At 37.4% G+C, this 26,677-nt stretch overlaps 2 protein-coding genes across 2 annotated transcripts in view; one reads left to right on the top strand and one right to left on the bottom strand.

The window, feature by feature from the left end:
* IGSF1 (immunoglobulin superfamily member 1) overlaps positions 1-26,677 on the bottom strand; it is a 432,586-nt gene that overhangs the window by 205,590 nt on the left and 200,319 nt on the right. The gene's annotated exons all lie outside the window — the stretch shown is intronic.
* On the top strand, positions 20,480-26,002 carry OR13H1 (olfactory receptor family 13 subfamily H member 1). Its single transcript, XM_082716469.1, has 2 exons — positions 20,480-20,647; positions 24,609-26,002. Exon 2 carries the CDS (start codon positions 24,665-24,667, stop codon positions 25,589-25,591), a length of 927 nt encoding a protein of 308 aa, XP_082572595.1. The 5' UTR covers positions 20,480-20,647; positions 24,609-24,664; the 3' UTR covers positions 25,592-26,002.

Genomic DNA, 26,677 nt, shown 5'->3' with positions numbered 1-26,677 from the left:
CAACACATCAATAAAAGAAAGAACAAGAACCATATGATACTTTCAATAGATGCTGAAAAAGCATTTGACAAAGTACAGCATCCCTTCCTGATCAAAACTCTTCAAAGTGTAGGGATAGAGGGCACATACCTCAATATCATCAAAGCCATCTATGAAAAACCCACCGCAAATATCATTCTCAATGGAGAAAAACTGAAAGCTTTTCCACTAAGGTCAGGAACACGGCAGGGATGTCCATTATCACCACTGCTATTCAACATAGTACTAGAGGTCCTAGCCTCAGCAATCAGACAACAAAAGGAAATTAAAGGCATCCAAATCGGCAAAGAAGAAGTCAAATTATCACTCTTCGCAGATGATATGATACTATATGTGGAAAACCCAAAAGACTCCACTCCAAAACTGCTAGAACTTATACAGGAATTCAGTAAAGTGTCAGGATATAAAATCAATGCACAGAAATCAGTTGCATTTCTCTACACCAACAGCAAGACAGAAGAAAGAGATATTAAGGAGTCAATCCCATTTACAATTGCACCCCAAACCATAAGATACCTAGGAATAAACCTAACCAAAGAGACACAGAATCTATACTCAGAAAACTATAAAGTACTCATGAAAGAAATTGAGGAAGACACAAAGAAATGGAAAAATGTTCCATGCTCCTGGATTGGAAGAATAAATATTGTGAAAATGTCTATGCTACCTAAAGCAATCTACACATTTAATGCAATTCCTATCAAAGTACCATCCATCTTTTTCAAAGAAATGGAACAAATAATGCTAAAATTTATATGGAACCAGAAAAGACCTCAAATAGCCAAAGGGATATTGAAAAAGAAAGCCAACGTTGGTGGCATCACAATTCCGGACTTCAAGCTCTATTACAAAGCTGTCATCATCAAGACAGCATGGTACTGGCACAAAAACAGACACATAGATCAATGGAACAGAATAGAGAGCCCAGAAATAGACCCTCAAATCTATGGTCAACTCATCTTCGACAAAGCAGGAAAGAATGTCCAATGGAAAAAAGACAGCCTCTTCAATAAATGGTGCTGGGAAAATTGGACAGCCACATGCAGAAAAATGAAATTGGACCATTTCCTTACACCACACACAAAAATAGACTCAAAATGGATGAAGGACCTCAATGTGCGAAAGGAATCCATCAAAATCCTTGAGGAGAACACAGGCAGCAACCTCTTCGACCTCTGCCGCAGCAACATCTTCCTAGGAACAACGCAAAATCAAGGGAAGCAAGGGAAAAAATGAACTATTGGGATTTCATCAAGATCAAAAGCTTTTGCACAGCAAAGGAAACAGTTAACAAAATCAAAAGACAACTGACAGAATGGGAGAAGATATTTGCAAACGACATATCAGATAAAGGACTAGTGTCCAGAATCTATAAAGAACTTAGCAAACTCAACACCCAAAGAACAAATAATCCAATCAAGAAATGGGCAGAGGACATGAACAGACATTTCTGCAAAGAAGACATCCAGATGGCCAACAGACACATGAAAAAGTGCTCCATATCACTCGGCATCAGGGAAATACAAATCAAAACCACAATGAGATATCACCTCACACCAGTCAGAATGGCTAAAATCAACAAGTCAGGAAATGACAGATGCTGGCGAGGATGCGGAGAAAGGGGAACCCTCCTACACTGTTGGTGGGAATGCAAGCTGGTGCAACCACTCTGGAAAACAGCATGGAGGTTCCTCAAAATGTTGAAAATAGAACTGCCCTATGACCCAGCAATTGCACTATTGGGTATTTACCCTAAAGATACAAATGTAGTGATCCAAAGGGGCACGTGCACCCGAATGTTTATAGCAGCAATGTCCACAATAGCCAAACTATGGAAAGAACCTAGATGTCCATCCACAGATGAATGGATCAAGAAGATGTGGTATATATACACAATGGAATACTATGCAGCCATCAAAAGAAATGAAATCTTGCCATTTGCGACAACATGGATGGAACTAGAGCGTATCATGCTTAGCGAAATAAGTCAAGCGGAGAAAGACAACTATCATATGATCTCCCTGATATGAGGAAGTGGAGGCTTAAGTGGGTAGGAGAAGAATAAATGAAACAAGATGGGATTGGGAGGGAGACAAACCATAAGTGACTCTTAATCTCACAAAACAAACTGAGGGTTGCTGGGGGGAGGGGGTTTGGGAGAAGGGGGTGGGATTATGGACATTGGGGAGGGTATGTGCTTTGGTGAGTGCTGTGAAGTGTGTAAACCTGGTGATTCACAGACCTGTACCCCTGGGGATAAAAATATATGTTTATAAAAAATAAAAAGTTAAAAAATATATATATATAATTTGATAATTTTGAAATTATTGTGAAATAATCACATCACTACAATCACTGTGAAAACATCACTACAATCAAGATAATGTACATATCCACCAAGCCCAAAAATTTTCTCATGATTTTTTTGTAGTTCCTCAAACTTCCCCACCTCAACACAAGCACTCACTGTTTTGTTTTTATTTCGCTAAAGACTAATTGGGATTTTCAAGAACTTTGTACAAATGAAATCAAATCGTATGAACCCCTTTTTATCTGGCTACTTTCATTCAGCATAATTATTTTGAGATATATAATATTGTTGTATGCATCAATAGTTCATTCCTTTCATTCCTTTTTATTGTTGAGTAGTATTCTATTCTGTGAATATAGCATATTTTGTGCATGCATCATTTATTTGTTAATGGATATTTGGGTTGTTTTCACTTTTTGTCTATTACAAATAAAGCTGCTATAAATACTAGCATGCAAGTCTCTATTAGACATATTTTCATTTCTTTTGGGTAAGTACCTAGCAGTGAAATAGCTGGATCATATGGTAAGAGTATCTTTGCCTTTTTAAGAGACCATCAAACTATTTTCCAAAACTCTTATACCATTTTACATTCCCACCAGCAGTTTACCTTGTTTGGGTGCTCGATACTTTTGTATTATACTTTAAATATCTTTAACTTTTTTTCTGAGGCACAGTTAAGTTACTTAGAGTTAAATTCGTTTGGGTCTTGTTTGAAGCTTTTAGGAAAGACTAAAACAGTATTTATTATACAGCTAATTTTGCCCCATGAATGAAACAAGTACTCTATCCAATGCCCCCATGAATTATGAAGTTTTCCAGTTTGGTTGATGGGAACAAGAATCACTCCTAGATCTGTGTGAACTCCAGAGATGATTTTCCCTTGATATTTTCGGATGGCTCTTTCCCCCAGCCGTGGGGAGCTTCTTTACATGCATATGCTGATCAGTTCTCTCCTGAATACTAAGAAGGATCTTCTGCAATCCTCTGGAATCATCTCCGTGAAACCCTGTTCCTTAATACTCTGTCCTCCTAATTCTAGATGTTTTGGTCTCACTGAACTACTAACTCTTTCTCCACAATACAAATTCCTGCCAGATTCTGCCCGATTTTTTCTTCAAGTCAGTAAGGTAGGCAATCACAGAGTTTAATTCATTTGTTTCTCATATTTCATAGAACGCTGTCTTTTGTTGTCAAAGGTATTTATATATAAGTAATGTGTGTTTCAGATAGATGATAGATGACAGAGAGATGATAGATGAATAGATATAGATAGATAATAGATAGATGGATATCCAGATATAGATAGATAATAGATGGATATCCAGTCCCTGCTACTCCATCTTATTTTGAGTGCATCTCTTGGTGTTGCATTTATATGCATGTACATATATTCATATTCAGCAAAATGACCTTCTTGAAGAAATTAACAAATTGTCTCATTTCTACTTATTGATATGCCAGTTTTTACCTTCATTTCTGTTTCTGTAAGGGTTTGTTTAGAACATTTCCTTTGTGTTTTTCTTTCCCATATCATCTCCTTTTTCTTTGTTTTAATTCAATTGTTCCTTCTAGGGTTTATACAGTTTTCACTTCCAAATGCTACTTTAATAACAAAGATTTTGTACAATAAACTTAAATCATGATTTCGTTTATTACCAACTGTAGAAAATACGTTAGTGACTACCCACTATGATAGATGAGAAAATACTACATAATACTTCTTTCCTCTACAAACCTGCCTCTACCTTCTGATTTCAGCTGTTTAAGTTCATAACATTAGCATTTCTAGTGATCATCTTTATATATACAAATGTTACACTAAGAACAAGTTTATTTTATCAGATTTTTAGAAGCCACTATGAAAGAAAGGGAATAATTTTGCTTAAATATTCTCCTAATTCCTCTCCCAGTTTCTACCTGCTGAATTAGATCAGAAAGAATATGAACATTATCACTACTATATCATCAAATGTTACTATAGCAGAAAGTGGACATGCACTGTCTCGTTCCTTCTTTCTAGGAACACAAGAAAATCTACATTTCCCAACCTCCCTTGCAGTTCAGTTGGACCATGAGACTAATTATACCAAAAGAACATGAGTGATATACACAACTTCCAAGTGTGGCCTCTATAGTGTTCTATGGGAGACTTATTGCTCTGTCACTTCCCAGCACCTCTCCCCATCCCATGCATTTGCTTGAAAATGAATGACTCCAAGACCACAGAACCATATTAGAAAGAGCCTTGAATTCTTGAGTCACTTTGTGGAGAAGAGTCACTTAAGAGAGTCTCTTAACAGGCAAGAGACAGTGACATGAAAAAGAAATAACCCTCTAGTGAGTTATAGTTCTGATATTTTGACAGTGCCTTTCATAGCACTTTCCAATCTTTTTCCTAAGCAACATTGTTAATTTTTGAAAGGTCATTTATTTATTTTAGAGAAAGAGAGAGAGAACAGGGGGGAGGGGCAAAGGGAGAAGAAGGGAGAGAGAGTCGAAGCTGACTCTGCTAAGCATGGAGACTGTCTTGGGGCTTGATCTCATAACCCTGAGATGAAAAACTGAGCTGAAACCAAGAGGCAGTCACTTAACTGACTGAGCCACACAGGCACCCCACAATATAGTTATTTTTATATTCTGGTCTGTCACCATATATAACCCACATTGTACTTTCTTAATGTATTCCATTTTTATCACCAATCCTTTTGTAAAAGATTTTCCACAAGTATCTTAATTGGTTGTTTTTTTTATAAAGGAGGATTTATGGGAATTTTATTATCTATTCTGATAGGATAAGTAATGACTACCCGCCCTCAACACACACATAGGTTGTCTATGCCCCAATCCTGGGATCCTAAGACTTTGTTATGTCAAATTGTAAGATTAACTTTGCTTATAAAATTAAGGTTACTAATCAACTGACATTAAGATAGGGAGATTAGCCTAGATTATCCAGGTGGGCCCAATGTAATCATAATATCCCTGTTAGACTCCAAGCAGAAAAACCAGCTAAGCTATGCTGAACCCAGCCTTCTGAAATATAGAGCATGAGATAATAAATTTATATTGTTTTAATCCTTGGAGTTTGTGGTAATTTCTTACAGCTGCAATAGGAAACTATTACAACTGCATTCTTCTATGTTTAAAATGTCTGTCACATGAAAAGATGCTCAACATCACTGATCATCTGGGAAATGCAAATCAGAACTGCAATGAGATATCACTTCACACCTGTCAAAATGGCTAAAATCAGCAACACAAGAAACAATAGGTGTTGGCGAGGATGTGGACAAAAAGGAACACTAGTGCACTGTTAGTAGGAATGCAAACTGGTGTAGCCACTCTGAAAAACAGTATGGCGTTTCCTTGAAAAGTTATAGCAACTCTATAATTAGTAATTTCTCTACCAGGTATTCACCCAAAGAACACAAAAATACTGATACCAAGGGATACATGCATCCCTACGTTTATAGCAGCTTTATCTACAATAGCCAAATTATGGAAATAGCCCAAGTGTTCATCAACTGATGAATGGATAAAGAAGAGATGGTTTATATATACAATGGAATATTACTCAGCCATAGAAAGAATGAAATCTTGCCACTTGCAACGACATTGATGGAGCTAGAGAATATAATGTTAAGCAAATTAAAGAAACAAGATGGGATTGGGAGGGAGACAAACCATAAGTGACTCTTAATCTCACAAAACAAACTGAGGGTTGCTGGGGGGAGGGGGTTTGGGAGAAGAGGGTGGGATTATGGACATTGGGGAGGGTATGTGCTTTGGTGAGTGCTGTGAAGTGTGTAAACCTGGTGATTCACAGACCTGTACCCCTGGGGATAAAAATATATGTTTATAAAAAATAAAAAAAAAATTAAGTCAGTCAGAGAAAGATAAGTACCATATGATTTCATTTGTATTTGGAATTTAAGAAAAAAGCAAATGGGCAAAAAAAAAAAAAAAGTAACAAACCAAGAAACAAACTCTTACCTATAGAGGACAAACTGATGGTTACCAGAGAGAAGATGGGTGGGGAGATGAATGAAATAGATGGTGGGGACTAAAGGGCGCACTTGTGATGAGCATCAGGTGTTGAATGGAAGTGTTAAATCACTGTATTATACACCTGAAACTAATATGACACTGAATGTTAACTAACTAGAATTAAAATAAAAACTTTAAAAAATCTGTGGTCATGATGTTCAGTGACAGTTTAACTGTGTAGGGTTTTTTTTTTTTTTTCTCATTTTCCTCCCCTTAAGAAAGCTTAGGCATTCCTTCACTGTCTTCTAGCATTGATTATTGTTCTGTGGAAGTCTGATGCCAGCTGAATTCTTTTGCACTTACAGTTGATTTGACTGGGAATGGTTGGTAACCTGGGTACCTAAGGCATTATTTCCTTACACTTGAAGTACAGTAACTTCAGTGGGTATGCCTTGATATTGATATTTTTATACGACACAAGAGCTGAAACCAAAGGGCAACAAGAAGTTTCATGGAGATAAGGGAGCATAGGCAGTGTGAAGCCCATCACAGGTATACATTGCAAATTTAAGAGGGGAAATGCAGAGTCTCCGAGGTAGCATTTCCCCTGCTCTTAGATTTCAGGACTCTCCCTGCAAATTCTCAGCAGAAACAGACTATGCATTTTAGTTATGCAGGATATAATTTTATTTTAATACTACTTTTTATTTTCTTTTCTGTTCTCTATTTTAGAAATATCAATTATGCATCTGTTGGGTCTCTACTATTTTCCATATTTATAATTTTCTGTCCAGATCTTTTCAGCTCTTTTTTCCATTTAAACTTGATCTATTTCAACCCACTAATGTTGATGTGTATACAGTGATTCTGATTATATGTTCAGCATATCTAGCCCTTCATTTTTGTTGCTCATTGTGCTTTTCATTTCTCTAATTTTTATATTCTTTCATATTACTTATCTTTCTGGAGCTCTGCCAGTTCACTTGTCATTTCCTTTTGTCTGATTATTATCTTCGAACTTGTAAAGTTCATTTTTGAGGTCCTATGTCAGAAACTCCATATTTTCTTTAATTTATTGGGTTTTAGAGAGAAGATTTGGTTCAATATTTTTCTTCTACTCTGTGGCCTATTTTTTATTATGTGTGTTTTAACTGCTTTTCATTTGTTATGGGTTTTTTCACATCTCTATTATAATATCTTAGCATGCATGCCCTATTGATTTCTTTTGGATTGTTACTCATCTTTTAATGAGGACCTATCTTTCATTAAGAATACATTGTGGACAGTGATACCTGGGTGGCTTAGTCAGTTAAGTGTCTGGCTCTTGATTTAGGCTCAGGTCATGATCTCAGGGCCATGAGACTGAGTCACACATCAGACTCTGTGCTGGGTATGGAACCTCCTTATGATTCTCTCTCACCCTCCCCTTTGCATGCTCTCAAAAGAAAGAAAGAAAGAAAATAGGAAGAAAAAATACACTGTGAACAGAGGTCCTTGACTAGTGAGCTTGGATAACCAGAAACTTTCTAAGAAATTTTCTCTCCAATACTCTATTCTGGACCTGTGTTTTGAAGAAGCAGCAAAACTCTATAGGTTATAGATCCTACATATGATAATTTCATATTTACTTTTTTTTTCCATTGGCTAAGATGAAAAACCACAGAGTAGATTGCAAACAAATCAATAAATGTATGCCACATCCATGTTCTGTCCCAGGGTCTTTTCAGGACCAGGTCTCTGTTAGTTCTGAGCATTAGGTTTCTCCAGGGTTTCAGAAAAAAAGAAGAATTGCCCATTGCTCTGTACTTTCTCTAACTTCGACTCCAAGATTCTTGCCTCTGCCTACTTTCATCATGAACACCAGCCTAAGTGCTTTTTATTTTCCCAAATTATCTTAACTTCATTTAGTCTTCTAATAGTTTTCACTTCTGCAGCTTTATTCTATAACCCCCATTGCTATAGTAGGTTTATTTTCACTTTTACAGTTATTCTGATATTTTAATGATATTTGGAAAATATGGTAAAGCAACATCAAGGATGCAGTTGTCCATCTTGAATTAAAAAACTGTCCAATGCATTTAAATGTTTTCTTTAAAAATTTGGTTAGCCTAACTTATATGGGGAGACACATCTAAATCCTACTTAATGGACAAGGAATGTACAGTGATACAACATGAACTCTTTGCTGGGTACGACTTCTCAGAGAAAGCATGGATTTTCTTTTGACCAAGAAGTTGGCTTCTCTGCCATCCAAAAAAAAAAAAAAAAAAAAAAAAAGAACATCAGAACAGCCAAGGTGCCTGCTGTGCAAATGTTCCCCCTCACTAGTCTCTGAAATCTCTAATCTATGGTGACTTTCACACAAAGTCTAAAACCTTCCATCCTCAGTCACCTGGGAAGCTGCGATGTTAACTGCCAAGGACCTGCGTGACACTAAAGCTGAAACCAAAGGGCAACTAGAGGCTCCATGTGGATAAGCAAACAGGGCCAGTGGGAAGCCCATCCCAGGCATACACTGTGAGTTTGTGAGAGGAAATGCGGGGCCTCACAGGTGGCATTTGCCCTGGCCCTTAGTTTTCAGGATGCTCCCTGCAAGTTCTCAGCAGAGGAAATGGCAGGAGTGACGAGCCTATTTCTAAAGCCCTTTCCAACAACCTTTAGACTTCACACATTCAGACTGTACTTAGAAATACCAATCAACTCGCCAGTCCCTTTAGGAGCCTTCCAAACGAGCCACCTTTCAAAGAAATAATTGGGAGCAGGCTGAGAAAACAGCAGGCACTCGATAAATGCTTCTATGAATGAGTAAGTGAAATGAATGAATGTATGAGAGAGTGAATGAAAAGCCTGCAAACCCCAGAGCCTAAATCTGTAAATGACCAGAAAAGTATATTTCCTGAGGGAACTATTTCATCTCAATTTGAAAATACTAATTTATGACCACAGTCTATACAATATATTGTCAAATCCAGCCAATACATGTTTGTAAAAATAGCTTTTCCAGACAAAACCATTATCAGAAAAAGTAAAAACTGGTACTTTGTTCACACCTTCTGCCTGAACCCTTGACTCTGCTTGATTCAAATGTGAGGCCAAACCCTGCTGGATTTTACCGAGTTTTACAGCCATTCAAGGGAGTTATAGCTGCTTTATACTTAGTCTTTTCCCATCAAAAGTCATAAACACCAGGTGGACTTGAGGGGGAATCAAAATAGGAAAGAAAATTAGTCTTTTCAACTTTCGCAAGGGCAAGAACATGTTAATTACAGATCTTTTTCTTTTCAAATTTTCAGATTGTGTTCCCTTAAAAGTCATATGTTGAAGTCCTAAACCCTAATGTGATGTGTGGAGGAGGAGACATTCAGAAATAATTATGTCATGAGGGTGGAGCCCTCATGATGGAATTATTGCCCTTATCAGAGACAGTGAGATGATTTCTCTCTCTGTGCCTTGTGAAGATACAGCAAGGTGTCAGTATGCAGGCCAGAAAGGGGAACCTCTCCAGGAGCCAATTCAGTTGCCACATTGGCCTTCCATTTCCCAGCATCTAGAACTGTGAGAAATAAGTATCTGTTATTTAAAACACCTAGTCTATGGTATTTGTTATAGCAACACAAACTGATTAAGACACAGCCCAAAGAATTTTTTGGAAGCTTAGGTGCCTATTTCCTTTAAAACTGGAGTGATGCGAACTCTGTGATAAAATGATGGACAGAGTGACTAAGTTCCTAACCCATCTCTATCTCCATTTTAGGAATGATAACATCAGCCTTCACTTTCCGGAAATTCTGTCAAGCAGGACAGTGCATGAAAATGTCCCCAGGCTTCCTGGAACAGAGAGATTAAATCAATTTAAGGCACTTAACACCTAACCCAATTTGTTCCTACTCCCATTTCCCAGCAATCATGGAGGATAAGGAACTGATGAGAATATTCACAGAAATGTTTAATCACACCAGAGTAGGTTTTGCTGGGGTGTAGCAAGGGCCAAAATCCACTGGAATAAATATTATAATGAAAAGGTTTACACATCAAAAATGTCTTTCAGTGTCCAGTGAGGGGCCAAAGGATTTCAGTAGTATCTGACACAATATCTTTTACAAAACTAGAATCTGGCATTGTCCTTTAAAGTTCATTATTAGAAGATTAAAAAATCATGTTATCTAATATCCCAAAGGAAAAAAAATCTGAAAATGTAGTCATCTAGTCTATGTATAGATGGTAACAATGATAGGAATATCATTAAAAGCCCATGATATTTTTTATTGAAAGTCTATTGTTCGATTCTATGATAAAAACACAAGAAATTAGGAATAGAAGGAAACTTTCTTAGCCTGTTAAAGGAATCTGTGAAAAATCCACAGAAGACATCATACTTAATGGGAAAAGGGTGAATGCTTTCTCCCTAAATCAGGAACAAGAAAACGATATATACTCTTCCCACTTCTATTTAACACCATACTGAAGGTTCTACACAAGGCAATTAGGCAACTAAAAATTAAAGGCATACAGACTTGAAAAGAATAAGTAAAATCATCTTTATTCTTAGATGGCATGATCTTATATATAGAAAATCCTAAAAAAAAAAAAAATTGGAACAAATCTTTTGATGGCTGCATAGTATTCCAATCAACAAGTTCAGAAAGATTGCAGACTACAAAATCAATATACAAAAATCTCTTGCAATGAACAATCCATAAATGAAATTAAGAAAACAATACTCTTTAAAAATGGGTGAAAATGAGAAGGAGATGCAGACTTTGAGTTATGGAATTAGTAAGTCACAGGAATAAAAGGTATAGCATAAGGGAATATAGTCAAATGGTATTGTAATAGCATTATAAGAGAACAGATGGTAGCTACACTTGCGGTGAGCAAAACATATTGTATAGAATTGCTTAATCATTATGTTGTACTCCTGAAACTAATGTAACATGTGCAACTATACGGAAATTTTTAAAAATAAGACAATTCCACTGATAATAGCATCAAAAAGAATAATAAGATACCTAGCAATATGCAACAAAGAATGTGAAAAACATACTCTGAAAACTACAAAACACTATAATTTATTTTACATTAAAGGAGGTTTAAATAAGTGGGAAAACACCCAATGCTCAATGATCAGAAGATTTCACATTGTTGGGATGACAATACTCCCCAAACTTCTGTACATATTCAATACAACCCCATCAGAATCCCCGCTGACTTTTTCATAGAAATTTACAAGCTGATCATAAAATTCAAATGGAATTGTAAGGAATCCAGAATAGCCAAAACAATTTTTATTTTTATTTTTTTTTAAATATTTTATTTATTTATTTGAGAGAGAGAGAGCATGAGCAAGGAGAAGGTCAGAGAGAGAAGCAGACTCCCCATGGAGCTGGGAGCCAGATGCGGGACTCGATCCCAGGAATCCAGGATCATGACCTGAGCCGAAGGCAGTCGTCCAACCAACTGAGCCACCCAGGCGTCCCAACCAAAACAATTTTTAAAAGAACAGAATTAAAAAAAATAAAAAGAACAGAATGGCAGGGCACACATTTCCTGATTTCAAGACTCACTACAAAGCAATGGTAATCAAGACAGAGTATTACTAACACAAAGATAGACATTATAGATAAATGAAATAGAATCAAGAGCCCAAAAATAAACCCAAGCATCTGTGATCAACTAATTTTTAGCAAGGGTGTCAGGACTAATAAATGGATGAAAATAATAGTCTTTTCAACAAATGGTGCTGGAAAAACTGGATGTGCATGTGCAAACAAATGTAGTTGATCCCGCACTTCATACTACATAAAAAAGGTAACTCAAAATGGATCAAAGTCTTAAATGTAGGAGGTTTCTGTGGTCTGAACACGTTTCCTTAAAATTAATATGTTGAAATCCTAATCCACAAACACAACAGTGTTAGGAGGTGGCTTAGGTCATGAGAGTTGAGCCCTATGAATGGAATTAGGGCCTTATAAGAAACGCTCCAGAGAGATCCTTAACCCCTTCGAGCATGTAAAGACACAGCAAAAATGTACAGGGTATGAACCAACAAGAGGGCTTCCCCCAACCATACTACACTTTGATTTTGGACTTTCCAGCCTCCAGACTGTGAAAAATAAATTTCTGTAATATTTCAGGAAAATATTAAAAACTAAAGCAACAGCAAGATACCACTTTGCATTCACTAGAGTGGCCAAAATCAAAATGTCAGATAATAACAAGTGTGGGTAAGGATGTGGAGAAATCAGAACCCTCATACACTGCTGATGGGAATGTAATATACCACAATCATGTTAGAAAACAGTGCTGTAGTTCCTCAAATGGTAATACATGGAGTTATACCATATGACCTAGTGATTCTACTTCCAGTTATATCCCCCAGAGAAATGAAAACATATGTCACAAAAATTTATATGCTGTTGTTTATAGCAGCATTATTCATAATATTCTAGAGGTGGAAACAACCAAAATGTCCATCAGTGAACAATTGGATAAGCAAAATGTATTATATCCATTTATCATTAGGCCGTATGAAAGATTGAAGTAGTGATACATGCTGCAACTTGGATGAACTTCAAAAACATTGTTCTGTGTGAAAGAAGACAGTCACAGAAGTCAACATGGTGTATGATCGTACTCATATGAAAGTCCAGAATGGGTAAATCTCTGGAGACAAAAAGGAGATTAGTGGTTGCCTTAGGGCAAGGCTGGGAAGTAGGTGAGGAGACAGATAAAGGATATGGGGTTTCATTTTGAGGTGATGCAAATATTCTACAATTAAATGTGGTGACGGTTGCGCATATCTATGAACATATTAAAAAAACATTGAATTGTACATTTTAAATGGGTGAATTATATGGTAGCAAGTTATATCCCAATAAACATGTTTAGAAAAAAAAAGGAAAAAAAAACTGTCTTATCACTCGGTTGAATGAAAGGATAAAATTCTACACAAACTCTCCAAGAATATCCCTGTCTTTGGAGCAAAACTATAAAAGAGAGAGGCAGAAAAAAATAAATGACATTTTTTCACTTATTTCATAAAAATACATAGAAGGATATAGATCAGGTAGAAGATTAATACATAAGATAGTCAAAATTCTGCTTTTAAGAAGCTTTTATCTTTTTGTTGTGTAGCAGAAATATAAGCTACTTCCTAACTAGCAGGCACTGTTCTAAAAACAAATATTAACTCCTTTAATCCTCACAAAACCTTATGAATTTTTATTATTCCATTTCACAGATTAAGGTACAACTGAAGCCTTGATTTAAGCGTCATTGGGACAATTTTAGCGACCTTCTGATGAATTTTTCTGTCTCCACACTTGCCCCCATTCCATCCTCCACAATGCTGGGAAGGATGATCTTTCCAAAACCAAAACCAACCATATGCTCTTTAAACTCTTCAGTGATTTCCACTACATTCGGAATCAAGTCCAAATCCTCGGCTAGGTGAACAGTGCTCTTCGTTACCTCACGCCTGCCTAACTCTGCAGTCTAATTAATTGCTTGCCCTATTTTCTCTTTCATGGTCTGCCCCAACCATGCTGAGCTTCTTTTGGTTTCCCAAACCAGGAAGTAAGTTTCACATCTCTGGGCCTTGGTACATGCTTCTTTTTCTCTTTGATTTTTCTTTCTACTTTCCAACATGCTTCCTGACAAACCCCTACTTACTTAAAGACTCAGCTCATTAATTCCATTCATTGTGGAATTTAAGAAACAAAACAAATGAATAAAGAAAAAAAAAAGACAAACCAGGAATAGCAGACTCTTAAGCATAGAGAAAAAACTGGTGGTTGCTGGAAGGGAGTTGGGTGGGGGAATAGGTGAAACAGATAAAGGGGATTAAGAGTATACTTTTCTTGAATACTGAGTAATGTATAGAATTGTTAAATTATTACACTGTACACTTGAAAATAATATAACAGCATGTTAAGTTATACTTTATTTTTTAAAAGATTTTATTTATTTATTTGACAGACAGAGAGCACAAGTAGACAGAGAGGAAGGCAGAGAAAGAGGCAGAAACAGGCTCCCTGCTGAGCAGAGAGCCCGATGCAGGACTCGATCCCAGGACCCTGAGATCATGAGCTGAGCCGACGGCAGAGGCTTAACCCACTGAGCCACCCAGGCGCCCCAAAAGCACTTTTTTTTTTAGGTTGTCTCCATGTCCAGCATGGAGCCCAACGCCAGGCTTGAACTTATGACCCTAAGATCAAGACCTTAGTTGAGATCAAGAGTCAGATTCTTAACCCACTGAGCCACCGAGGCACCCCTAAATTATACTTTAATTAAAAAAAGGAAAAAAAGAAAAAAAGATTCAGCTCAAGCTTTGCCTTCTCAAACTGTCCTGACATCCTGTCATCCCCAGTAGAATTGACCAATCCCTCTTCTCTTCCATGATAGATGGTGTTCCTTTCAAAGCACTTGTAATACTTTTTTTTTGTATGAACTATGTTAGTTATCTGTATCTCCTTACTAAATGATAAATTTATTATATTTTTTTGTATGAACTACAAAAAATTTTTTTGTATGAACTACTTTAGGTATCTGTATCTCCTTACTAAATGATAAAATTATTGAAGTTAAAGACCTTATTTCTGTACATTGAGCTTCTGACATATTGTCTGAAACCATAGTACATAGTCTATATGTTTATTTAATAAGTGAATACATGAATGAATGAAGCATTCAGTCAACTAATAGATCAAGTAACTTAAATCTTCCTGAAAAAAATCAATGAATCAATCAGTAGATCAAGTAATATGAATTTTCTAAAAACTTGACTTCTGCATAGGGCATATTACCCCAGCCCCTACCATCTATGCTAAACCAATACTTTCATCGTCATGTTCCTCCTGAGGAGCCTGTAATGTTTCTGACCTGAATACATCAAATGACTACATGATAAAGAATGTCCATGATACCAATTGCTACTTATTTTTTTCTTCTTCTTTAAATTTTATTTTATTTTTTCAGTGTTCCAAGATTCATTGTTTAAGCACTACACCCAGTGGTCCATGCAATACACGCCCTCCTTAATACCCACCACTAGGCTCACCTATCTCCCCACCCTACTCCCCTCCAAAACCCTGAGTTTGTTTCTCAGAGTCCACAGTTTCTCATGGTTCATCCCCCCCCCTCTAATTTCCCCCAATTCACTTTTCTCTTCATTCTCTTAATGTCCTCCATGTTATTCCTTATGCTCCACAAGTAAGTGAAACCATATGATAATGGACTCTCTCTGCTTGACTTATTTCACTCAGCATAATCTCTTCCAGTCCCGTCCATGTTGATACAAAAGTTGAGTATTCATCCTTTCTGAAGGAGGTATAATATTCCATTGTATATATGGACCATAGCTTCTTTATCCATTCGTCCGTTGAAGGGCATCTTGGCTCTTTCGACAGTTTACTGACTGTGGCCATTGCTGCTATGAACATTGGGGTACAGATGGCCCTTCTTTTCACTAAATCCGTATCTTTGGGGTAGCCAATTACCACTTATTGATCGTTTATCATGTTCTGGGCACAACGCTTATCACTTTTCACTTTTCATGTTATTTCATCTCCTTAAGCCTCTTTCTTAATCTGTGAAATTAAGGTGTTGTGAAATTAAATGAGCTAATCTGTATATCTATAGATACGTATTTCTCCCTCCACCAAATCAAATAAGGCCAGTGTGTCCTACCTGAAATTCAGATCTAATACTGAGATCTATAGGCCTACTTTCATTCCATTCAGATCACAGATTTAAAATAATTCTATGAACTGGTAGTATCTTTATCTTCAAGTGTCTTTTGCAATCAGTATGTAATTTGGTCCTCATAAAACCCATATGGGCAGGGATTATTGTTCACCATTTCACAAATAGGAAGAGGTTAAAAGACTTATTACAATAATAAAGCAAGTTTGTGATAGAGCCAAGACAAGCATCCAGGTCTCCCCACAAGTGATTCATATTTTTTTTAAAGATTTTATTCATTCAACAGACAGAGATCACAAGTAGGCAGAGAGGCAGGCAGAGAGAGAGAGGGGAGGAAGCAGGCTCCCCGCTGAGCAGAGAGCCTGATGCGGGGCTCGATCCCAGGACCCCGGGATCATGACCTGAGCCAAAGGCAGAGGCTTTAACCCACTGAGCCACCCAGGTGCCCCATGATTCATATTTTTATGTTGGGGTTATTTACAATAAAGTCTCATATTCTAAAATGGGTGTCATTTAGATGAACACATTCAGTACAGCTGTCTTGTGACAAAGTCATAACAAGTTTTTGAAAGTAAATCCCACTGCTTAGCTTCTATCTGTACAGAACTTTTTATTGTTGTTTTTAAGCCTTCAAAGTTTCTCCACTCTCTTCTTGAGAAAACATTGTATATTTTCCCCATCGCTTATAATTAGTATGTCATTATGGAGTTGGAAGTTTTAGGTAAAGTTAACTGCCAAGTCTGCCAACTTCTTAACAATGCCCAATGTGGCATCTTTGGGTGTTTGCAAGAAGTAGTTTTTAATTGCTCAACTTTGAGGACTGCACTGAGGCTAATCATGCCCCGAGGGCCTGAGAGAAACTCTTAAGACAAAAACCTATTAGAAATGTTCTGTTTGTCTGGGACCAACCCAAAGCCTCACAGGTGGAAAGAACACTTTTCCAGTTTAAGATGGCTTAATCATCTCTCAACATTGAAACAAATTTCCTTAGACATCTGCTTAAAGATAGCTAGGACATGTTTGGCTGGTCAGTACTCTCCAGAACTTTATTTCCCTTTTTTTCTGGTAGTTCGTCACTCCTCATACAAGGCTCAGGCCTACTTATAACATAAGGAAAAGGGAGAAGGCAGAGATGTCATTTGCTAAATTAGAATTATAGATTTGTGCATAACTCCAGACACTCAAGGACTGTGATGAGGAATTGCCTATACTACATTCGGCCCTTTATAATCCACTACACACTCTGTTTTGCTTGTCCTCTGATTAAAGATTTTTCAAGAGTACACCAGAAGCAGCTACAGAGGTCTTCTACTAGTCACAATCTATCCAAAGCAGAGAAATGTATTTCTACCAGCTCAGTTCCCAACCTGTCTCCTTCCCTTTGCCTGAAGTAATTCCTGCTATTCAGCATTCTCTAGCCTTCATTTGACTGTCAGGATACATCCCTACACTAACCAACAGAACCTATAAATGTTTTCCTTTTTGCTTTAACCCAGATATTTCCTGCAACCCTTTTACTAGGCCTTATGATAACTTCCTTAGCTGCCTTCCACATACAAGAAAGATATTTATGACCTACTATCAAAAAATGCTTTTAACAGAAAAAGTTTCTCTAAAATAAAGGGTGTCATAACTGCAACAGGCCCCAGAAATGGTCTGATAAGCAAAAGAAATTGAGATCCAGAAAGTTAAAGTAAGCTGCCCAATGTCAGACAACTTGTAGGGCGTCTACTCTCGCCTTGGGTCTTCTCTTCTGACCAATTTGAGAATGACATATAAGGATACATTTAGAGGTCATGAGGCTGACAGACATTAAGTATTGTCATGAGAATTGATCCCATATCCGAGCAATTACTGTTTTCTAATTGGCATTGAAACAAGCCTCAGCTAAAAACAGGTGTCTTAATGTGGTACCAATATTATGTCACACTGAGTTACCCAAGGACCTGGACAAAATTTTGCTGAGTACCAGATCTGAGACCTTTGCCCTCAAAGCAAGAATTAAGCAAAATACCATAGGGATAATTTCTCAAAAGTCAGTGATATGGAAGTAACCCTGGGTTTTCTATCCATCTCTGTCTATAATTAATTCTGTGACCTTTAGGCTATTCACTTCATTGTTTTAGATCACAATTCTCCCATGTATAAAATATAAGTACCAACTTATGTGAACACATTTGGAAAAGTAAAAATAGATAACATGCTAGAATTTACTGAGTATTTATTATTATCATGTGCCAGGGGCTATTCTAAGTATTTTACATTTAAATAAGTATTTATTCATTTCCTAAAGATGAGAAATTCAACTCAGATTCTTTGGATTACTTGAACCAGTTCACAGAGCTAGTAACCTTCTGAGTACACAGCCTAAACCACTACCTCAGACTGCTTCCCAATACCCTATATTGTATCTACTACCATAAAAAGTGTTACAGAGGTAGTAAAACAATTATTTTTCCTCAGGTAACCTATTCCATAGAGAACCAGAAAACAAAATAGTTAACAGAAGAACTAAGCTGAGTGTTGAATGATGGATTAGATAGGACCTTGCTTTCCAAGTCAGTAAAGTATCAGAATGATCAGTGCAGAAGGAATGGGGCTGAGCATGAAGGAATTCATAGAGCAATGAAGGAACTAACCTGATTCAAGTGGAGACAACTTGGTGAAGATGTAGGAGACAGAAGTGGATGTGGGAATCAATAACATATAACTCTGTAGAGCTTGCATACCACCTACCACCGGTACATATACACATTCTCATTTGTTTGGACCATGTCAGTTTCTCCCACCAGACTAAGTTCCATGAAAGTGGGAACCATATCTGGCAGTTTTTTGCACCATGTATCCTCAATGCCAAGCACATTGCCTGACATATGGCAAGTGTTCATTAAATATTTGTTGAATAAATGTATCAATGGGTAAATAAAAAAGTAAATGTTTACATGATAGATGAGGGACTTCCAGAGCTGACCTTATGTGCCTTATGAAGGAATACAGACTTGATACAGTTGCCAAAAGGAGCCCATGGAGGCTGTTTGAGCAGACTGAGGTGGCGGGAGTGGGAATGAAAAGGCAAACATAAGGACTATTTCAATGTGGGAATCAATAACACATACACTCTCTGCAGTGCACTCTCTATTCCAGCTGTCCCCTGGTAGACATTTCTCCACCAGCTGCAGGCTCTGTCATGACACCAATTTAATACAGAAAGCATGTGAAGGGACTATGGACCAAAATAAAAAAGAATTATTTCTTAGTTCTGTGGAAAACCCAACAGTGGTATACAAAAGTCTCATGGTCTCAAAATTCTCCTTTCTCTTTTATTTGTTTTCCCTACATAAAATGCCACATTTTTTTCAAACAGCTCTGGTTTGGCAAAATTTAATTGCCTGTTTGGGATGAGGTCCCTGAAGCTCTCAGAAGTTAATTATTTCTTTCTGGCAAAGATCAGAAACTTGGAACTCTATGCGTGAGATAAATGATCTGGTAGCACTTTGGAACCTCAACTTATTTAAGTTGCTGAGCAGCTCATCAACTTGCTCCCTGCCTTTGGAATTGAATCTGGAAGAGAATTGGACCCCAGATATCATGAGTAGGCTGAGGATGTAGATTTATAGATTTAGTTCAGAGCAAACTATGCTCCCAGAGATAGAGTTCTGATGACAGCTTCAGATAAACATATAGATTGATGAATTTTAAACCTAAATGAAGAGAAGAGGAGAAATGGCGTAATTTCTAGACCAACCTGCTCAAGGAAAGGCAGTTTCTGGTAGTTTTATTTTCTGGATAGGGAAGGGGTAACTAAAAGGCTTTTGAGCTTCAACTCCAGGATGATGCTTTGGAAATGGGCTGGGTCTATTTTCCAGCTTTAGTAAGTAAAGGGATTGTCATTAGATCTTTTTGCTGATAGAGAGATGCACAAGTCCTTGAGGTCTACAGGTTGCACATTTTCACTCTCTGGCACTGAAAATACGTAGTGGGGAAAGAGCAGAAAACTGGGTAGGGTAGGTACGCAGCCCAGGACATCTCCTGAAAGTTATCTAATTTATTTTAAAGCCCTAGGTACAGCAGGTTTTGCTATCATTTCCTTCTTTTTTTAAAGAAAGTGGCAATTTGACTTAATTGTGTTCCAGTTCATCAGGATAAGATAATAGGTAGATAAGTATTGCCAAGAGAGGAAAGATATCTAACCTAGCAGACTGAAAATTGAAATAACCTAAGGGTCTTGATGAAAAACATTCAGATGACCTTAATCCTCCTTATGTTACAATTTTTCTGAGGGAGACTGAACAACGATGTAAATGGGTCAAATGTCAGTGAAATAAATGTTTGCCTAAGAAATTAAATAATGTAATTGGATACCATTACCAAGGGCTGCATATTGAAGTATTTGACAGTTGTGATTTGATCTAATCCAAAAGAATTTTCTTTCTTCAGAGGTTTCCAGGAATTTGGGAGTTTGAGAACCTGGGAAGGCTTTTGAAATCCCACCATGCAAGTTTGCAGAAAAATCATCACTATTCCAAACCTGAAAATGTGAAAAATTATTCTCTTGGGCAATCTCATTCTACTGCAACTACTGGTACTAGAAACAGACCTCCAATGGTGAGTCAGTAACAAGAAAAGGCTCCAATTTCTTCTCTCCCCTCCCAGTTTTTTTCCTTTAACCATTTATGAGACATGAGCAAACTCCAGGAAGTCAAGGGGTACCCATTAGTTGGAAGGAAAGTTAGGCTGTATAAATAATTACAGGTGACAAGACTCAGATGGGAAATACGCTGGGTCCAGTTTGCCAGGAATCTTTTAATGATAATTTTAGGGTGAAATAATCAACATTGTCTTTGGAGGACAGGGCCCAGACTAATGAAGAAAACCCCCCTCAATTAAGAGGCTGAGTAGCCTTTAAGTGAGAAAGGGAAACTGTCATCAATTTTAAGTTCTATGGGTCCAAACACAGTACTAATGGAGGCAAGGTCATGGGTTCGATCCCAATATCTATCTGTTAGCTTAACACCATCTAAAAACAAGTCCTCCCAGGGACCTAGATTGGTCACCAATTTTTAGTCAAATGGCTCCTCAATTTATTCTACTGGGCTCTTTGAAGACTGAGGGATAAATTCTTTTTAAACTTTCCATCAATACTGGAGAAACAGAATACATCCTGCAGCCCACTGGGAATGATAGATTCATATAAAAGAGAGTAAACATGTATTTATCAATATTTAATATTTAACAGTAAAAGCAGTGTGTTTTAAACAATTCTAGGAGCAACAGAGACTTTTAAATGGTGTAACAATCAGCTGTCTACTTCTATACAACACCAGTTCATCCTCCCATCCGTAGCCTGCCCCTCATCTTTCTAGATCTTCTACTGTGGATGGTGCATGTATAGATAATTGGGAATTAAATATAGACCATTCAAGGAAATATAGGGCATGACTATACTAACTTAAAGTGTAAAAGTCTTCATTGTGACTCATTGTGACTTCATAGTGACTCTCATCTTTCTTCATTTTACCATTATGGAAATGATTATCTCAATTTTCACTTGCAAGGCAGAGGCAATCCAAGAGAAAACCTCTTTCTCAGGGTCCCATAATAAATTAAGAAAGAACCAGCATTAGGTTTCTCATGCTCTGAGGACACTCCTGCAAAGGCAGGTCATCAGCCTCCCCACCTCTTGCGTGTGTTTGTCAATTCCTAAGCGCCATAAACTTCTCTATCCGTGGATTTATCATCCTTCTGTACTTAGCCCATTTGAGAGGATGACAAAGCAGAGAATGAGACACAGGGATAGGTTCTTGGAGGCCAGGACAGGGAAGTAAGGGAGCTATGGAATCCTTGCAAATGCAAATAAAAAAATAAGGCCAGTGAAAGGAAGGAACTTATCCAGAGACATTGCCAGTGAGTAGGAGATAATTCAAGGAAAAGATTAGAAAGAAAAGGAAGAGTTAGTTTTGTGAAGAAGTACATAAACATTAAAGGGTATTTAGTATATAAACAACAATGCCAGGGGAAGAATCAGATAGAAGAAGAGAGGTTGGTCTTTCAATGTGGAACAGGCAAAGAGCTCCATTCACGCATTCATTCATCAAGTAATTCTTGAGTACCTTCAATGTATTAGGCACTATTCTAAATTTTGGACATACAGCAGTGAGCTAAATGGACAAAACTCCCTGATCTCACTAACTACATTCTAGTTAAAAGAGATAATCAATAAACATAATAGATGAACTATACCATGTGCTGGAAATAATGATTCTAAGGAGAAAAATAATGTGGGAAAGTGGGATATAAATTAATCTCACAAAACAAACTGAGGGTTGCTGGGGGAAGGGGGTTTGGGAGAAGGGGGTGGGATTATGGACATTGGGGAGGGTATGTGCTTTGGTGAGTGCTGTGAAGTGTGTAAACCTGGTGGTTCACAGACCTGTACCCCTGGGGATAAAAATATATGTTTATTAAAAAAAAAATTAAAAAAAAATTAAAAATTAAAAAAAAATGTCAGAGGCTAAAAATGAACCTTTAGACAGGGTGGTCAAAGATGGACTCACTAAAAAGATTTGTTGTGAGTAAAGACCTGAGGGAAGTAAGATGATAAGCCAGGCAAGGATCTGGGCTTCATATATAGAGAGCAACAAAATCAAAGAAAGCAAAGGCTCTAAGAAAGGGATGTGCTGTGAATGTTTAAGGAACAATGAGGAGGCCAATGTGACTACAGCAAAGTAAGCAAGAAAAAGAGTAATAAAAACTGGGGTCAGAGAGGTAATTGGGAAGCAAGCCATGTAGGGCCTGATAGGTCATAATAAGGAGATTGACATTCAATTAGGTTAAAATGGGAAACTACTGAAGTTTTTTAATGGAAAAGCAACCTGATCTGACTTACAATTTAACTGAATCATTTGAACTGAATGGGAGCAAGGCCAGAAACAGTGAAGCCAATAAGGAAGTCACTGGCAAAATTCAGGTGAGTAATGGTGATGATTTGGAATAAAGGACAGCAGTGCAGGTGACAAGAGGAGTAGTTAGATTCTGGATAATATCTGAACAATAACAGAAATTACTTACTTATATATTTATTTATTCATTCATTCATTCATTTTATGTTAGGTCTCTATAATGTCCCAGGCACCATACTAGGTACACCAGTAAATAAAGCAGACAAGGTCCCTGTCTTCAGTAAATTTACAGTTGAGTGGGAGACAAATAATAAACAAGCAATAAAATTATTAATATAATCTCAAATATTAGAATATGCTATAAAAAAATCATAAACCGAGGGGAAAGAGAGTGGTAAGGTGGAAAGAGAAAGCCTTTTCAGATAGATTGGTCATTCAAGCCCTCTTCCTACCACCCACACTTTTAGAAACGTCACATTAGATTTTCACACTCCTAATTGGTGCTCAGCAACTACAGCACAAAAAACACAGGAGAAGCTGGCAACATAAATCTAACCAGGGATAGTAGCAGAAGGTTTGCACAGACCTCAAGGATTCCATGAAATATTCCATTTACATAATATCAGTTCAGATCAATAAAGCACTTTGCAGCACTCACTATGGTAGATACTAGTGCAATGTGGAAATGGAGGCATGAGCAATTTAGGAGTGACCAACAGACAGAAGAATAAGCAATATTTTAGCTTAAAGTGTCAGAAGGTACCCTCTTACTAGAGCTCAGTTACTTAAGCTGATTGAAGTTGTTTTAGAAAATGGTGAACAAGTAAGAGAATCAGGAAGATGGCCTCCCTTTCTTTTCTTCTTACTTGAAAAAAAAATAACCCAAGGTTATCTGGTGGAAGAGGGATGGAAAAATTTTCATATAACCATTTTCAAAAGGATGGGGAATTTTCTATTTTCCTAGGGAAGGAAGAAATTTCTAGCTTTGTCTCTGTTCTCATTTTAGATGTCCATCAACAGATGAATGGATATCACATCTTCTTTATAATATATATACACATATATATAAAATATATTACAAAAAGATGTGGTGTGTGTGTGTGTGTGTAATGGAATATTATGCAGCTCTCAAAACCCCCAGAATCTTAACCATTTGCAATTACATGGATGGAACTAGAGGATATTATGCTAAGTGAAAGAAGTCAATCAGAGAAAGACAATTACCATATGATCTCTCTGATGTGAAGAATTTGAGAGGCAGGGTGGGGGCTCATGGGAGGGAAGGGAGAGAAAAATGATACAAGATGGGACTGGGGAGGGTGACAAACCATAAGAGACTCTTAATCTCAGGAAACAAACTGAGGGTTGCTGGAGGGGTGCGGGGAGGGATAGGGTATCTGGTGATGGACACTAGGGATAGGGTATCTGTGCTATGGTGAGTGCTGTGAAATGTGTAAGATTGATGACTCACAGACCTGTACCTCTGAAACAAATAATACATTATATGTTAATAAAAAGGTGATAGACTGAGTCAGCTGTTTACCCCCCCCAAAATGGATATCTCATTTGTATTCCGTCTTTTGAAAAAGACAAAGAATGATCCTGTACACCCTAATTATGTCCACTTTTCTCACACCAACCCTCCCTCTTTATTCTCATTCTTACAGGAAAAAGGAAGCAATTTCATTGGCACACATCCAATGAATAGCAGCAAATAGGAAGAATGGCCATAGATAATACTACAGCAGTGTTTGAGTTTCTCCTTATTGGAATCTCTAACTATCCTGAATGGAGAGTCACGTTTTTCACATTGGTGCTGATAACTTATCTGAGTACATTGTTGGGGAATGGACTTATCATCTTTCTTATCTACTTTGACCCCCACCTCCACACTCCAATGTACTTCTTCCTTACTAATCTGTCTTTCTTAGACCTTTGCTATGGAACCACTTCTATGCCCCAGGCCTTGGTACATTGTTTCTCTACGCATCCCTACCTCTCTTACCCACAATGTTTGACCCAAATCAGTGTCTCCTTGCTCTTGGCCACAACAGAGTGTCTCTTACTGGCTGTTATGGCCTATGACCGTATGGTTGCTATCAGCAATCCCCTGCGCTATTCCAGGATCATGAATGGCCCAGTGTGTGTCTGGCTGGCTGCTACCTCATGGGGAGCATCACTTGTGCTCACTACCATGCTTGTCTTATCCCTGAAGCTTCAGTTCTGTGGAGCTAACATCATTAACCATTTTGTTTGTGAGATTCTTTCCCTCCTTAAGTTGGCCTGTTCTGATACCAGCCTCAATGAGCTTATGATCCACACCACAGGTATCTTCACCCTGCTCCTACCCTTTGGATTTGTTCTTCTCTCATACGTCCGAATTGCCATGACTGTCCTAAGGATTCGCTCAGCCCAGGGTAGGCTCAAGGCCTTTTCCACCTGTAGCTCTCACTTAACTGTGGTGACAATCTTCTATGGGGCAACCATCTCCATGTATATGAAACCTCAGTCAAAGTCATCCCCTGACCAGAACAAGTTTATTTCAGTATTTTATGGGGCTTTGACACCCATGTTGAACCCCCTGATATATAGCCTGAGGAACAAGGATGTTAGAGGGGCAATGAGAAAAATTACGACAAAAAGAACATGAGCCTTCTTTGTTTCTAAATGTCATATATAAATGAATAAAACACTGTGTGTGTATATATATATATATATACGTATAACTATATATATATACATATACTACATATACATGTAGTGTGTGTATTATGTGTGTCTGTGTGTGTATATAGTTCTATTAATCACCATACAGTGCTTTATTCATTTTTGATGTAGTGTTCCATGGTTCATTATTAGTTTAGAAACATCAGCTACATCCTCATTAATGATAAAATATTGTTTAAAGGGTCTGATTTCTGATTTTACCTTTAGTGGAGCAGATGGTTATCATCTGAGAAGCTTCAGGAAGTGCTCCCACCCCAAAATATTAGCCCTACAAAGTCCTGAATTTCCATTAGAAGCATTATTTTTGCTCTGTTTTACATATGACATGCTAGTGGTCACCCATTAGGTAACTTAACTTTAGGTAAATCAGCTTACCAGAATCATTTCCTCACTAAGAGAAGAGACATGAGCAGCAAGAGAATTTCCTATGACTATTAACAGGAGGCAAGCCATAACTGAGTTGGAAAAATAAGACAAAGGATGGTATAATAAAAGAACAGCAGACAAAAATCAGAAACTTTACTGGAGGAAAGCCCTTAACCTCAAAATCATGAGAAAATTGCATCATAGCCATTTCCTACATTTGTGTGGAGTGGTTTACCCCTTTTCTTGCTCTTTTTCTAAACTTCTTTCAAGTATGGTATTTTATTTTATATTCGTAATGTAATTCTATAAAATTGGTAAAAAAGACACCATAATCCTCCTATCTTAACAATGAGAAAACAGAGGCCTAGAGATGGAGTTGAGACTTCTATAAAGTCATATATAATTGGTAGTGGAATCAAAATTAGAATTTAGACCACATATATACCACCTCTGAACTTTGTCAATGTTGTCTAGAAAATTATTTGGAATTATGGAATTATAAATGCAACTAACATTTATTGAGCACTCACTGCATACCGGACACTGAGCTAAGCTGTCTACATCCATTATCACAATAATGCAATGAAACAGTGCTACTATCAACCTGTATTAGAGAAGAAGAAACAGACTTTAGAGGTTAAGT

Source organism: Mustela nivalis (assembly GCF_964662115.1).
Source record: "Mustela nivalis genome assembly, chromosome: X".
Taxonomy (NCBI): Eukaryota; Metazoa; Chordata; class Mammalia; order Carnivora; family Mustelidae; genus Mustela; species Mustela nivalis.
Note: the sequence above shows the minus strand (reverse complement) of the source record. Positions and strands in the feature narration are given on the sequence as shown.